Source organism: Mastigoproctus giganteus, chromosome 1 (assembly GCF_048544385.1).
Source record: "Mastigoproctus giganteus isolate SK-2022 chromosome 1, ASM4854438v1, whole genome shotgun sequence".
NCBI lineage: Eukaryota > Metazoa > Arthropoda > Arachnida > Uropygi > Thelyphonidae > Mastigoproctus > Mastigoproctus giganteus.
This window is the reverse complement of record NC_143575.1, coordinates 120,822,951-120,837,528: the sequence shown is the minus strand read 5'-3', so window position 1 is coordinate 120,837,528 and position 14,578 is coordinate 120,822,951. Positions and strand designations below refer to the sequence as shown.

The window sequence follows — 14,578 nt, the reverse complement described above, 5'->3', positions numbered from 1 at the left end:
TTCAAAGGTCAATTGGATAGTTACCTACATGAGGAGGAAAGCAAAAATTTGTGTTTTCCTATCATTTTTTTTTTTTTTTTTGCCATCGCAGAAAAACCATATGGCTTCCTTCCACTATATTGCTAATACTAATTAGATAAGATAGACACTGTTGTGAATGTTGCAGTGTGCTACAGATCAGTATGTCATCCATCATCTTGGTTTTGACATACATGACTTCTGTCTCTGTTCTTGTTTCTCACTATAGCTCGGACACAGCATGGTTTTGTTAAGGGGAAGTCTTGCCTGACCAATTTGATTGGATACTATGATACAGTCACAAAGGAACTGGATGCAGGGAATAACTTTGATATTATATACTTGGATCTTAGAAAGGCTTTTGATACTGTTGCACATGGAAGACTGCTGCACAAATTGGAGCAGTGTGGCATTGGAGGCAAATTGCTGCTGTGGATAAAGGGGTGGCTGAGGGGGAAAAGACAGAGAGTGGTAATCAATGGACACTGCTCATCGTGGACTAATGTTATTAGTGGAGTCCCTCGGGGCTCAGTGTTGGGTCCATTATTGTTTTCTGTATTCATAAATGATATTGATGAGGGTATATCAAGCTTAATGTCGAAGTTTGCAGACAATACAAAGGTAGGCAGGGTTGTCAAGGACACTACGCTGCTGAAACAGGATCTGGAAAGGTTGAGCAGATGGGCTGAGAGGTGGAAAATGAAGTTTAACATTGACAAATGTAAAGTACTACACATGGGAAACAGCAACCCCAGAGCAACGTATCAACTCTGTGGTACTACACTGACAGTGGTAGAGAATGAAAGGGACCTGGGGGTGGTTGTGCAGGCAGATATGAAGTTCTCTGAGCAGTGCAGACGGGCTGCAAGAATAGCTCATGGTGTGTTGTCAATGATATATAGGAATTTTTCTAGCAGGGATAAGGAGGTGATTATTCCCTTGTATAAGGCAATGGTCAGGCCACACCTAGAGTACTGTATACAGGTCTGGAGGCCTCATTTCAAGAAGGATGTAGAGCTGCTGGAACGAGTACAGAGAAGGGCAACAAGATTAGTGAATGGAACAAAGGGGTGCTCTTACGAAGAAAGGCTTAAGTTTTGCAAATTACAGTGTCTGGAGACTAGGCACCAGCGAGGTGATCTGATAGAGGTGTATAAAGCCTTGAATGGTTTGAGCATGCTCAATGCTGATGGGATTCTTCCTCTCGCTCAGAATAATCACCTGAGAGGGCATAAATTCAAATTGAGGAAAGACAGATGTAGGATAGACGTGCGGAAATTTGCCTTTAGCCAGCGGGTGGTTGGTTGTCATGTAACCTCCATGACAAGGGATGGAACAGACTTCCATCCCTTGTCATGGAGGTTAATAGCCTAAATAAGTTTAAGGCTCAGCTGGACAGGTATTTTGAACGAACAGAGGGGTGAAGTGGAAGTGGTTTTTTTTTGGCTGATGCTGCATAAGCTTGCTTTCTTGCATCAAATGCCTCTACTAATGCTAATGCTCTTACATAATGATGCATGATAAGGAAGATGGCCTTTACTAATTTATCAACAGTGGAGGGCCGTGTATAATTACTCGCATGTACTCACATTTATAATTTTATCAGCAATGTGAATTAAAGGAGTTTCCATTTATTTTTCCAAGAAAATAAATTACCATTTATTTTCTTTGAAAGTAAATCTTTAATGATATTAGTATTTATATGATTTAAGTTCTTTTGTTAATCTTTATTGCTTTCTAAAATAAGATGGGCTGTATTATATGCATTATGTTAGAAATGAAAAACCTAGAAAATAAGTTTATTTTTTTATTTATTTTTTATTTTTATGGCTAACTGGCAAATTGCAGCAACTTATATTCAGTTCAAAACTACTCTCATACTGGTTCTGTTTTTTTTTTTTCTGCAAAAAGAAAAAGACAGAGAAGGGGCCTAACTGAGCCAAGAAAGCGGACTCCTCCATTTGGAATGGCCGCCAATCCAAAGATTCAGCAGATAATCTACTGGTTTTGGTTCCATAACCTTCTTACTGGCTTCTCTGGATGCTTATTGCTTTCTTTAGTTTATTGTGCAGTGTAAACGTTTAAAAGAAATAATGAATTAAAGTGAAATAAAAAGTTATAATGCAGATTTTACTCTAGTACATCACTATGTGAGATGTTAAAGATGGCTGTAAACATCAACTGAGCATCAAATGATATGCTGAATACTTGAATGAGAATGAATTTTTAATGAAAAAATAATTACTTTCCTGCTGGAGTATACAATCGTTGTAAATTACTTTAGGACTATTAATTTTTTAAACTATGTGAAAGTTGTTCTTGAATTTATTTTTTATTAATTTAGCAAGTAAAAAAAAGTGTAATTGAGCAAGTAAAAAAATAATTTCAAGCAAATTTCCATATTGGCAGCTGAAAATTTGAAGAGTTTGTTTGTTTGTTATTTGGTTTTTAGGAGCATTAGCAATTAAGGCCATATTGCTCCGGGGATATGCGGTGGCCATTCCCTGACCTTTCCGCGTCCTCTGTATTTGGTGGTCATGGGCTTGAACCCTGGTCTAATCAAGAAGTTTGTGCTATGCACTGCTGCTCCTGCCCACCTGAGTACGAAGGAGCCAAAATTTGAAGAAATAAAATAAAAAAATAAAAACTAGCAGAAAAATCATTTCTTGTCATTAAGGAGGAGCATGAATTTGGTGTGACAAATTGAAAGCATTTTTGAATTACATTCTGACCGTATCTTTAAATAAAAATATAAAATTTTTTTTGACATACCATCAGTCTACACGTTTGCTGATGTCACAAAATTTTGTAAGCTTGACTACAAGTTAAACATTTAATACTGTTACATAAGTAGACTTTACTTTTAAATTGGCCACAAGTAGGCAGAGCAGCAGGTATAGTTATTTCTCTTATTTATTAAGAAAAAATATCACTCTGCTTAGAATAGATTCACTCAGCACTGTTTCAAAGAATTGATTAAGAACATTAACAAGGCTACCTGTCTCTAAACTTTTGAAAATAATTCCACCTGTTTTTCATTCTCACACTGCTGTTTACATTTGAAATAAATACTGCAATAACAACTCCAGCATTCACAAGAACAAAAAAAAAAGGAACTAATATTTAAGCATATTAAGCTCTAATAGTGGTTTGAATAATAACTTTGAATAACATAAAAAATATGGTTATGATCCTTGCATTTGGTTGGTCTGTATTTGAAAAACATAATAATAACACACCATTTGTTATTAAAAGTTTTTTCACTGGTATATACAGTATTTATCTCTTTGTGCAATGGAATCCAGTACAACACGCCCATTTATTTTCATAATAATAACTTGATTGAAATTTGTACAAAAACAGTAAGCTTTCCATAAAATTCTTGGCCTTCATGAACAGAGGAATTGAAACAATTTCTATGATTTTTCAGAGCTTTTTTACATAAAAAAAAAAAAAAAAAGAATTGTCCTGCCCTGCTGAGGCTTGAGTACTTTGATGTAAAATTATGTTTGTTTAGGAAATAATACCATTTCGTTACCTACTGGTTAGTCCTATCAGTTTTTAAAGATGCCATTATTTCAATATTTCAGAAGCCAAAAAAACATACTGAAACGCGACACAGCATATCCGGAATTCGATAGCATTAGCTTTGTCTGGTATAGTGCATAATATAATATTGTCAATTAATCAGTAGATCTATTAATCTTGTTAAACTTCATTGTCAATTAAATTGTTCTTTTAACTATATATATATAACGACTTAGAGTACAAACGTAACAAATAATTAATACATACTTGATACTCGTTCGTGAATTCCCGCCATTTTTACACGATAGCATAAGCTTAGTGTAGTATAGTGCATAATATAATATTGTCAATTATTCAGTAAATCTATTAATCTTGATAAACTTTATTGTCAATTAAATTGTATTTTTAACTCTATAAATATATATAACGACTTAATCGTAACAAATAATTAATACATAACTATAGTGGTACACGTGATATGGAAGTTGTATAAAGGGAACACTAGATACCGAAAAAAAAAAAAAAAAAAAACAATATATATATCCATATATATATATATATAATATAACTTAAGGATTTAATTTTTGTTTTAAATTTTATTGAATTACATTGGAATCATGACTCTAACCAGAGCAGCAAAGCAAAAGGCTCAAGCTAATGGGAGTGCTGTGGTTCAGGGGAGAACTGAGGGGGCCAGTTGCCCTCTGAATCACAGTCTATTAAAATGCACTGTTTGCTTGATGTTTGCGGAGCAGTTGGGTACGGGACATGATACTGCCAAGGGGGATGTCTTTGTGTGTGCACGATGTAAGGAGTGCAAGGAAATCAGGCGACAACTCAGCGTTGTTATGGGCCTTTATGAGAGCTTGAAGGACAGGGTGGATGCCCTCGAAGGAAATAAATTGAGGGGCCCATCAAGCTCTCAGCTGCCCACATCAACGCCAGAGCTTGCACTTGGTCATCAGGCAACACAGAAGCAGCCCCCTAGGCAGAATGCGCTGGTCCCACAGGAACTAGTAGTTGTTGGTGACTCTATTGTCAGGGAAACGGGGAACATGCTTTGTAAAAAGGATAGGTGGAATAGGACCAGGGTATGTCTGCCAGGGGCAAAGGTTGATGACATTGTAGAGCGGATATCATCTTTTAAGGGCACAAAAGGTGATATAGTTGTACACGTTGGCACGAATGATATTAAGAGTAGGAGACCGGCGGAATTACTTAGCAAGTACAGGTCACTGCTGAAAAAAAGCCGTGAATTAGGGTTGAACTTGAAAGTGTCTGCAATTCTGCCCAGACACGATAGGAGGGAGTATATGATGAGAGCCTTGTCGATCAATTCGGCCCTGGAGGGATTGTGCAGGGCTCAAGGGGTAGAATTTTTTTCAGCCTGGACTGTACTTGTTAACAGGAGAGATTGCTTCTACAGGGATGGGATACACTTAAATAGAAAGGGTGCAAGAATTTTTGCTGATGCTGTCGAGGCAGTGTTAGGTGGGTCGGAAAACTGCTAGTTGGGGGGGATACAAGGACTAATAGATTAACAGTAGCCACTGGCAGAGGTGGAAGTGATTCTTGCACTGCTTCTATTGAAATGAGCAGAAGTCTGAAAAACAAGATGCAGGATATTTCAGAGACTGCTGGTAGTCATTGCGTTACAAGTAAACACATGGGTTGTGTTAGGGTAGCTAAGAATAGAAACAGGTGCATGTATACCTGCGTGTACACCAATGCTAGGAGTTTGGTAAATAAATTTGATGAATTTGAGGTATTGCTCAAAACATCAAAGGCAGATATTGTTGGGATATCAGAGACGTGGTGTCACACAGATATAAGTAATGCGGAACTGGAATTTGGGGAATACAATGTGTATAGAAAGGATAGACAGGACAGGAGGGGAGGAGGGGTTATGCTATTAATTAAGAAACACATAAAGTCCAAGGAAGTGAAGCCAGTCGACATCGATGGACAGGGCAGTGCCGAATCAGTTTGGTGTGACATAAGCATAGGGAAATCAAAATTGAGAGTAGGAGTGTGCTATAGGCCTAATGACTCTGATGAGTATAATAAGATATTGTACAGGGAAATAGAGTGGGCCAGTAAATCAGAGAGTCTTATAATGGGGGATTTTAATTTCCCAGATATTGACTGGAATTTGTGGGTTGGTCACTCGCACACTAGCAAGGCTTTTGTGGATTTATTGGATGATTGTTTTCTACACCAGCATGTTCGTGAGGCAACAAGAGGGAGCAATACTCTTGATCTGATTATCAGTAGTGACTCTTCATGCATTAAGAACCTGCAGATAAATGAACCACTAGGTGGCAGTGATCACAGTGTGTTGAAGTGGGATTTACTCAAGGAGGTAACTACCATCAGAGGTAAAGGGAAGGGTTTTTGTTTTCGTAAAGGCGACTATGATGGTCTGAGACAGTATTTAAATTCTATACAGTGGGACCAACTGATGATGTTACCAACAGCAAACTCAAAATGGGAAGCATTCAAGGAACTAATCTTGGAGGCTACCAGGCTTTACATACCAACTAAGAAATATTGTTCAAGGTTTAGGCCTAAATGGTTGTCAGATGAACTAATGAGACATGTGGCAGAGAAGAAAAATGCATGGGATACATATAAATTAATGGGTGACATGGAAGCCTATGATAGATATAAGTTGGTCTGTAACCAAGTCACAAAGGAGATTAGGCAGGCAAAGGCAGACTACGAAAAATCCTTGGCAAAGGATGCAAAGAAAAACAGAAAAGAGTTCTTTACATACTTGAACTCGAGAAGGAAAGGGATGAATCAGATTGGTCCACTGGATATTGATGGTTCAACAGTTGAGGATCCTGCTCAGGTGGCTAACAATCTAAACGAGTATTTTGCATCTACATTCACGCATGAGGAGTTATTCAGGAAGGAGAATGATGTAGGTAAAGTAAACATTGGCAGTGAGCTGGATGATTTTGTAATAACTGAGAGGAAAGTGGAGGAGAGATTGTTGAGGATAAACATAAAAAAGGCACCTGGGGTGGATGGGATCTATCCAGTTATATTAAAGGAGGCAGCAAAGGAAGTATGCAAACCCCTAGCCATAATTATGAGAGCTTCTTTGGACTCAGGGGAGGTACCCATAGACTGGAGATGTGCAAATGTAACCCCAATTCACAAAGGAGGATCAAAGGCTGACACAAGTAATTATAGACCTGTTAGTTTAACTTCTGTTCCAGGTAAATTAATGGAGGCACTGGTTAAAGAAGCACTGCAGGATCATCTAGACAAGAATTCAGTTATAGCTCAGACGCAGCATGGTTTTGTTAAGGGCAGGTCTTGCCTGACCAATTTGATTGGATACTATGATGTAGTCACAAAAGAACTGGATGCAGGGAATAACTTTGATATTATATATTTGGATCTTAGAAAGGCTTTTGATACTGTTGCACATGGAAGACTGCTGCACAAATTGGAGCAGTGTGGCATTGGAGGCAAATTGCTGCTATGGATAAGGGGATGGTTGAGTGGCAGAAGACAGAGAGTGGTAATCAATGGACACTGCTCAACGTGGACTAATGTTATTAGTGGAGTTCCTCAAGGTTCAGTGTTGGGTCCGTTGTTGTTTTCGGTGTTTATGAATGATATTGATGATGGGATATCAAGTTTAATGTCCAAGTTTGCAGATGATACAAAGGTTGGCAGGGTCGTCAAGGACACTACTGACGCTATGCTGCTGCAACAGGATCTGGAAAGGTTGAACAGATGGGCTGAGAGGTGGCAAATGAAGTTTAACATTGACAAATGTAAAGTACTGCATATGGGAAACAGTAACCCCAGAGCAACGTATCAACTCTGCGGTACCACACTGACAGTGGTGGAGAATGAAAAGGACCTGGGGGTAATTGTGCAGGGAGATATGAAGTTCTCTGAGCAGTGCAGACGAGCTGCAAGAGTAGCTCATGGTGTCTTGTCAATGATATACAGGAATTTTTCTAGCAGGGATAAGGAGGTGATTATTCCCTTGTATAAGGCAATGGTTAGGCCACATCTTGAGTACTGTATACAGGTCTGGAGGCCTCATTTCAAGAAGGATGTAGAGCTGCTGGAACGGGTACAGAGAAGGGCAACAAGATTAGTAAATGGAACAAAGGGTTGCTCTTACGAAGAAAGGCTTAAGTTTTGCAAATTACAGAGTCTGGAGACTAGGCACCGGCGAGGTGATCTGATAGAGGTGTATAAGGCCTTGAATGGTTTGAGCATGCTCAATGCCAATGGGATTCTTCATCTTTCTCAGAATAATCACCTCAGAGGGCATAAATTCAAATTGAGGAAGGACGGATGTCGGATAGATGTGCGGAAATTTGCCTTTGGCCAGCGGGTGGTTGGTTGGTGGAACCGACTTCCATCACTTGTTGTTGAAGTTGATAGCCTAAACAAATTTAAAGCTCAACTGGACAGGTATTTCGAACGAACGGAGGGGTGAAATGGGAGAGGGTTTTTTTTTTTTTTTTTTTTTTTTGGGCTGATGCTGAATAAGCTTGCTTTCTTGCATCGTATGCCTCTACTAATGCTAATGCTAATGCTAACATTAACTATGAACAGTCATGTGTAATCAAAAGTTGTGAAGTTAATCAAGCTATATCAGTTCACTGGTCCTCTATTTTATTCATGTTCTCACTGGCTAAAAAATTTTCACAGAAGCTTGAAATTACTGCTTTCATGTTGCTATGGACAGCCAAGCTCTTTTGTAAACAAGATAGAGTATTGTTTTTAAATTTATGAGATAACTTATCCATCACAAGGCAGGAAAGAGTGGCAGATTAATTTCATTAAAAAATAACTATTGTAGCTATAAACTTCAAATTTGATATTTGCAAAGGGGATAGACCCTTAACAATTTTTTGACAAAATGAATTAAAAATCCTCATACATTACTGCATTCTCAAATTTTTGAAGCAGTATTTTTAAAATTTCATAAATTTACAAAGATTACATATTATTCTTTACCAACAGGAAAAAAAGATTTCATCAAGAAATATATTCATTGCTGTGTCATTAGCTTTTAAAGTCAAGGTGCAAAAATCACTGAAACAATCAGTGTTTTTACACTTTGATTAAGAAATTCAATTTTCAATAATATGAGTCCAAATAGTATTGTGACGGTACGCAATGGTACGGCGTACCAGCACTTTTATTAACAGTGACGTGTTACATTTGGATGCAGTGCACTTCAAAATTTGTAATATTCTATAAATTTTTTTTACATGTTTATCTACTATTCAAATAAGCTTAAAATTATTTAACTAAATTTACATTTTTTACTGTCTGTTGTTATGATATTTTCTATATAAAACTGTATAACCATTTTTATAATTCTAAATTGCTCAGTCGGACCTCTGTTTAATTATCTTGAATTCCCCTTGGAAATTACATTTAAATAGTTTCCATTGAGCGAGAAAATTTTTATATTGCAACGGATTAGGAGAGAATTAACTCGGTACGCATTGTTTGCATTTCTGGTCTTTAGGCAATTAGTGCTGTTGAGCGAATTAAGAGAACTAAAAGGATTACCATTCTATAATTTAGTGGTACCTGGTAAAACCTATCCGACCACCTGTCCCGCGTACGGAGAAGTCGCGAAGGTCAACAGTGAGCAGATCAAGGTGTATTGCCAATGGGCTCTGGCCCACCTTCTACTGCAGTGGTGTCCAAGCTTTTCCCGTACAGGTGCCATATTTTAAAAAATTCAAAGTTAGATTTATTTAGTGTGTTACATTTTCCATATCTTGTTGCATGTAAAAGTAAAATTGAAAATATTTGAAAATTTTATCAAGTACACACACACAATTACATTTACTGAACAAATGAGAATTTTTTTCATAATTGACAAAATTTAAAATGCTGTTTTAGTTCACTTTCCTCGCAGACCGTAGGTTGGACACCTTTGTGAATCAACTATAAGTGCCCAATTCGAGAATTAGGAGGGAGTAATTTTTTTTACCCAGACAAATAATCATCTGTTGTTTCGCGAAAGTGCATTATCCACATTTTTCCGTAAATTTTCCCTATCTCTGTTTACATGGTCACAGTACTTGAAAATCCGAATGACACTGACATTTTCAAAAAAAAAAAAAAAAAAAAATTCAAATTTAAGAACTAGTGGCAATATCGATGACAAGAGAAGGAAAACAAGGACAATGAAGGTATTAAACCTTCTAAGCATGAATTGTTGGCATTTGGTAAAAATAAAGTTAGAAAATTGTCAATTAGGTTACAGTTAAATGCAATTCGTGGATTTCGGGGGTACCTAATTGAAAAGATGGTTTCAGAAGAATTGAAGAATTTGATGGACGCTCTGAGTATGATACCAATTTCATTGAGTGAATGTGAACGAGGATTTTCACAAATAAATCTGATTGTCAGCCCAACCAGAGCTTCGTTGATGACAAAAACACTTCCTTCACTACTGTTTCTTAAAATTGTAGGCCCACCACTGACCTGCTTCGATCCAGCAAAATATGTCGATTCGTGACTGCTTCGGAAAAGTCATTCATCAAGAGACACACAAAGAGGAAGAAAAGAAGTCGGCATAGAGTGTCAGATGAGAACTTAATAAAAATTTGGAATATTCTACAAAAACTTTATTATAAAATTATTTTTATTTATTATTTTTAGGGACTATAGTTTAACGAAGGACCCTTAAAATGTCACTCGGTTTTCTGCCTGTCCATCTGTCCGTCACAGCACTGTATCTCTGGAACCACTGATTAGAAATTTTGCATGGGTTTGCACATCATGTGGGCCAACATAACACCATATTGATCATTGTTGACAAAAATCTGTCTGAGAAATGGATGGGGAGGTAAATGTGGGGGGATAAAAATGTTGTCGACAACCTATAGCTACACCGTTGGAAAGAGCTCAACGAGTATGTTTACAATATAATTTTAATATATTTTTAAAATTAAAAACGGCGGCGTCAGACATGAAAATGTAAGTAATTTTCGTGTCCCCCCTCTATTTCCGTCGCTAACGGAGCTAAAAATTTCAAAATCACATTAACTATGCGTTATTTGATGCTTATCAAGGGAAAACTATTTAGATTGAAATTTATCATTTATTTTTGTGTTAAAATTAGTTCAAAATCTTTTTTTTGTTGCACTTCAATAGCGTGCTTCTTTTTACTAAGTAACTCTCCTTTTAGTGACAAAAAGGTTGCTAAATAGTTAGTTAATAATTCTATAAAGGTAATTTATAAATTTTGCAACAAGAAGTATTTTTTAACAATTTTCAAAGCTGGGGTTGTCTCGGAAAGGAGGTACTCAGAGAGCCAGTGTCGAGGTGGCGGTGGTGGGGAGATGCCTGCACGGAGTCTTGCAGGGCCCTCACCTGCCAGTTGCTTCTCCCCCAAGACTTTAATTGCTTCTGCAGGAAGAAGTCGGAGTCACTTCTCCCACCCTTGGTAACAACAACTGGAAAGACTCAAATAGACAAAGCTTTCGTTATTTCCTAAGTTTTAGGCCAAGCCGGGGTACTAGAAACTTTTTTTCAGTTACCATAAAGCTCTCTATTTGAGATACTACACTAACAACAATTCGTTCATCCTGAGTGCCCGGCACTCAGTAGTTGACCAATTTATTTACTTATTTTATTCACATTTTACTTATTTTTCTATATATACTTGAATAATAAATTTATACTTAATAAACTGTGTTAATATACTAAATTTGTTGTTCTTATTCCAAAAACATTACTACGAAAGTAACTATCAGGAAAGAAAAATGTTGAATACTTTTCATATCCTTTTAATTTTCAATTTTTCCTGATAGCAAAGAATGAGTACCGGCACCTATTTTATTACAAAAAAAAGTACTGGTGACCAGTAAGATAAAAATGAATGAAAATTTAGAAATTGTTTCACTTCCACCCCCAAATTTAAACGCTTATAAAAGTCTTTAAATTTTTAAGGGGTGGGATGAAACAATCCTTATATACTCACTTATATTACAAAATGAGTGCATTTACAGTTAAAGAGAGATGTTCCTGTAAATTGTATGAGAAAAACCACAAAAGCTGGTAAGAAGTAATGGTATTAAATATTTATAATACATCTGTTATAATTTCCACAATTATTCAGAAGCCAAACAAAAAATTAAGTATGAGAGTCATGTCTGTTCAGAAGTGATCAAGTTACTCAAGTTATATGAGTTCGCAATTGAAAAGCTCACTGTGTTATGTTATCATTACATTGTCTGACTTCCTGGGCAACTGGTCTATAACTCTGTACTGTTCCTCTATGGTATTCTGAATTAAAATAGCACACAGAAATGGAATATCTTGCTAGCCATGGTTTGCCAGTGCTCGATTTGTTGTTTATCCACTGTTTAGCCTATAATATATAAGCACTCATTACTTACACAACAGATTGTATGATTGCGGGTGACAACTTTTTTTTTGTAGTTGGAGGGTAAAAAACTACATAAAACTAATTCTAATACATTCCCAAATCTCATACCCAAATTTGGTGAAAACTCAATGCACTTTTTAAAGTCAAGTTAAGAACAGATTCTTGTTCTTATTTTGTCCCAATAAATCTCAGGCCATAGGTACACCAGTTCTAGTGATATGGTTCACACAGTTTGTCATATCATACATCTATATATTTGTACTGCTATGTGTTTAAGGACCAATTTACATGTTAGGAAGAAACTCAAATTATCTCACAGGACAGGAGAAGTTTATTAGTTTGATTGCCTAATTTTTAGCCCTAATTGAAGAAGCTTTAAGGAATTCCCCTTTTCTTCAACAGGAGAAAAAAAAAATCAAGCCTCTCTGAACTAGTGAAAAGAGGTTTCATCACTATGTCACGAAGTGCAATGCACACATTTTCTGTTTTATAATAGCATAGTGACATATTAAAATTAATTACCAATCCATTAAAACTTTGAAAAAATATAACATTATTAAAAACTGCTATACAGGACTATACCCTGCTATTAAATAAATGCCCTATACCCTGCTATGAAACTATGTATGGAACTATACCCTGCTATTATATAAATATTTATAGTAGTGGAAATCTAAAGATACTATTTCCAGTCAGGTGAATGTTGTGTTATGATTTTTGAATACAAAGGCTCCCAATCTGAACATAAAATTTTTAAATTTGCATTAAACTATTCTTTAAAATTAGTATATCACTAATCCAAAAAAAATTTATTCTTTTGTACATGGAATAAATTTAACCCTCTGTCACTCATGCTCTAAATAAAACAAATACATTCACATAGCATCTGTGAGACACTTGTTTTGTATTAATTATTTTTTGAACTAAAACAAAAGTTTCAATTCTGAAAAAAATTAAAATTAATTTAGCTGTTTTACTGAACTGAAAATAGTGTTCTGTTAATAATGCTTTTTTTTCTAAACTCGATTAGAAAAGACTAAACCAAAATAAATGAGAGAAACTAATAATAATAATAATGTTTTCATATTTTTTAGAATTTAAGGATACTCATCACCTGAATTTAGACAACGATGCTGATATGGCATCTTGCAAATTCCACATGATTATCATGTGGTTTTAGTCACATGTTCATATTTAGTTTCTATGAAGCCAGCAAAACCAAAGTACTATGCCAATATTAAGCAACTCTCACTGGCATCTCACAAACAGCACATTAGTATGGGAGTTAAGTACCATAAATGCAATGCAAAGCAATATCTAATTTCACATATTTCATAGTATACCGAAATGAAAACAAAAATTGTGTAATAATTTTGAGAATACTGGTGGGGAAAGGTACACAAGAAGATCTGATGTTATTTCCAAATTAAAAAAAATAATAATAATAAAAATAAAAAAGGGGCATCTGACAGATGCCACTTTTTGAGTAGTTCGATACTTTTCTTACAACAAAAGATTGTTCATTCATTCATTGGGACAAAGGTTTCATCACAAAAACAACCCAGTCCAAAGCTGGATTCCTAAAATAAGAAATTTAACCCAATACATTTAATCTAAAGATTTTAAACTCTAGTAACTAGATCTCAAAGTAGAATGAGTTAATTTGGATCATTCAAAGATAAAAAAGACATAAAAAGATTATGAAAAAACTTTAAGCAAAGCAGTTATAAATAATGATTAAGATTTTTAAATAATTTTAACTTTTAGTATACTTTAAAAAAATTTAAAAAATTCTAAACAGATATCATTTATTTAAAAATAAGCAAATACAGATAAGTCCATATAATATTTACAAGTTTTGCATTGTAAAGTTCTGAGTGTAATCATACTCAATTGTTGGGATTACAGCCTGTACAAATTTAAGGAATATTATAAGATACATATGAACTCCTAATTCACCACCACCCTCCATTACTGTTTGTATTATTTTCTTCATTACTTCAGCATGCCTAAATAAATAAATAAAATATATAAATTACTGAGAAAACTAACATACAAGGGTTAGTCAGGCTGCAATGCCTGTTTGATCACCACAAAATAAGTTGGCAAAAGCATCAGGTGAGTTTCTAATTTTTGCATCTGTGCTTCAAGTAAAAAGCATTCCCGAAGTACAAATATGCTTTTATTTATTTGAAATTCTTGCCATTACCCACATGGCCATTTCAGTGTTTAATTGGTAGGTAAGCAGGTACAGGCAGTGAAAGATCTGACAACCCAGTGATGTAATGTTTATACACTAAAAGAGATGGTAAATATTTTGAAAAACTTAAAACAAATATATTTAGAGTAACGTTTCTGAATGGCTAGAAAATATTAGTGTGCAAGATTTATCAAAAGCCTTAAATACATAACAAGGAGAAATACAATTTGCAAAAAAAATTAAATCTGCTTCACAACGTGAAATTCTATTTCATGCTGCAAAGTAAACCACCATGAGTTTCTCTGGCATTGATAAATTAATTACCAATCCAATTAATTATTTTATCAATGTGTTGCTACCTCATCATCAAATGAAGCATCATCATATGCAATTCAGTTACAGTACCATCTGCATCCAGTCTGTTTATTGAGGGC

General features: G+C 35.5%; 1 protein-coding gene across 2 annotated transcripts in view; it reads right to left on the bottom strand.

Moving 5' to 3' along the window:
• Positions 1-13,735: 13,735 nt before the first annotated feature.
• Positions 13,736-14,578, bottom strand: part of Atg3 (Autophagy-related protein 3) — a 423,862-nt gene continuing 423,019 nt past the window's right edge. For both annotated transcript variants that reach the window (XM_090381993.1, XM_090382001.1), the window contains one exon: positions 13,736-13,953. In XM_090381993.1, the coding sequence (XP_090238119.1) occupies positions 13,794-13,953 (160 nt within the window). In that variant the 3' untranslated portion in view covers positions 13,736-13,793. The remainder of the gene's footprint in view (positions 13,954-14,578) is intronic.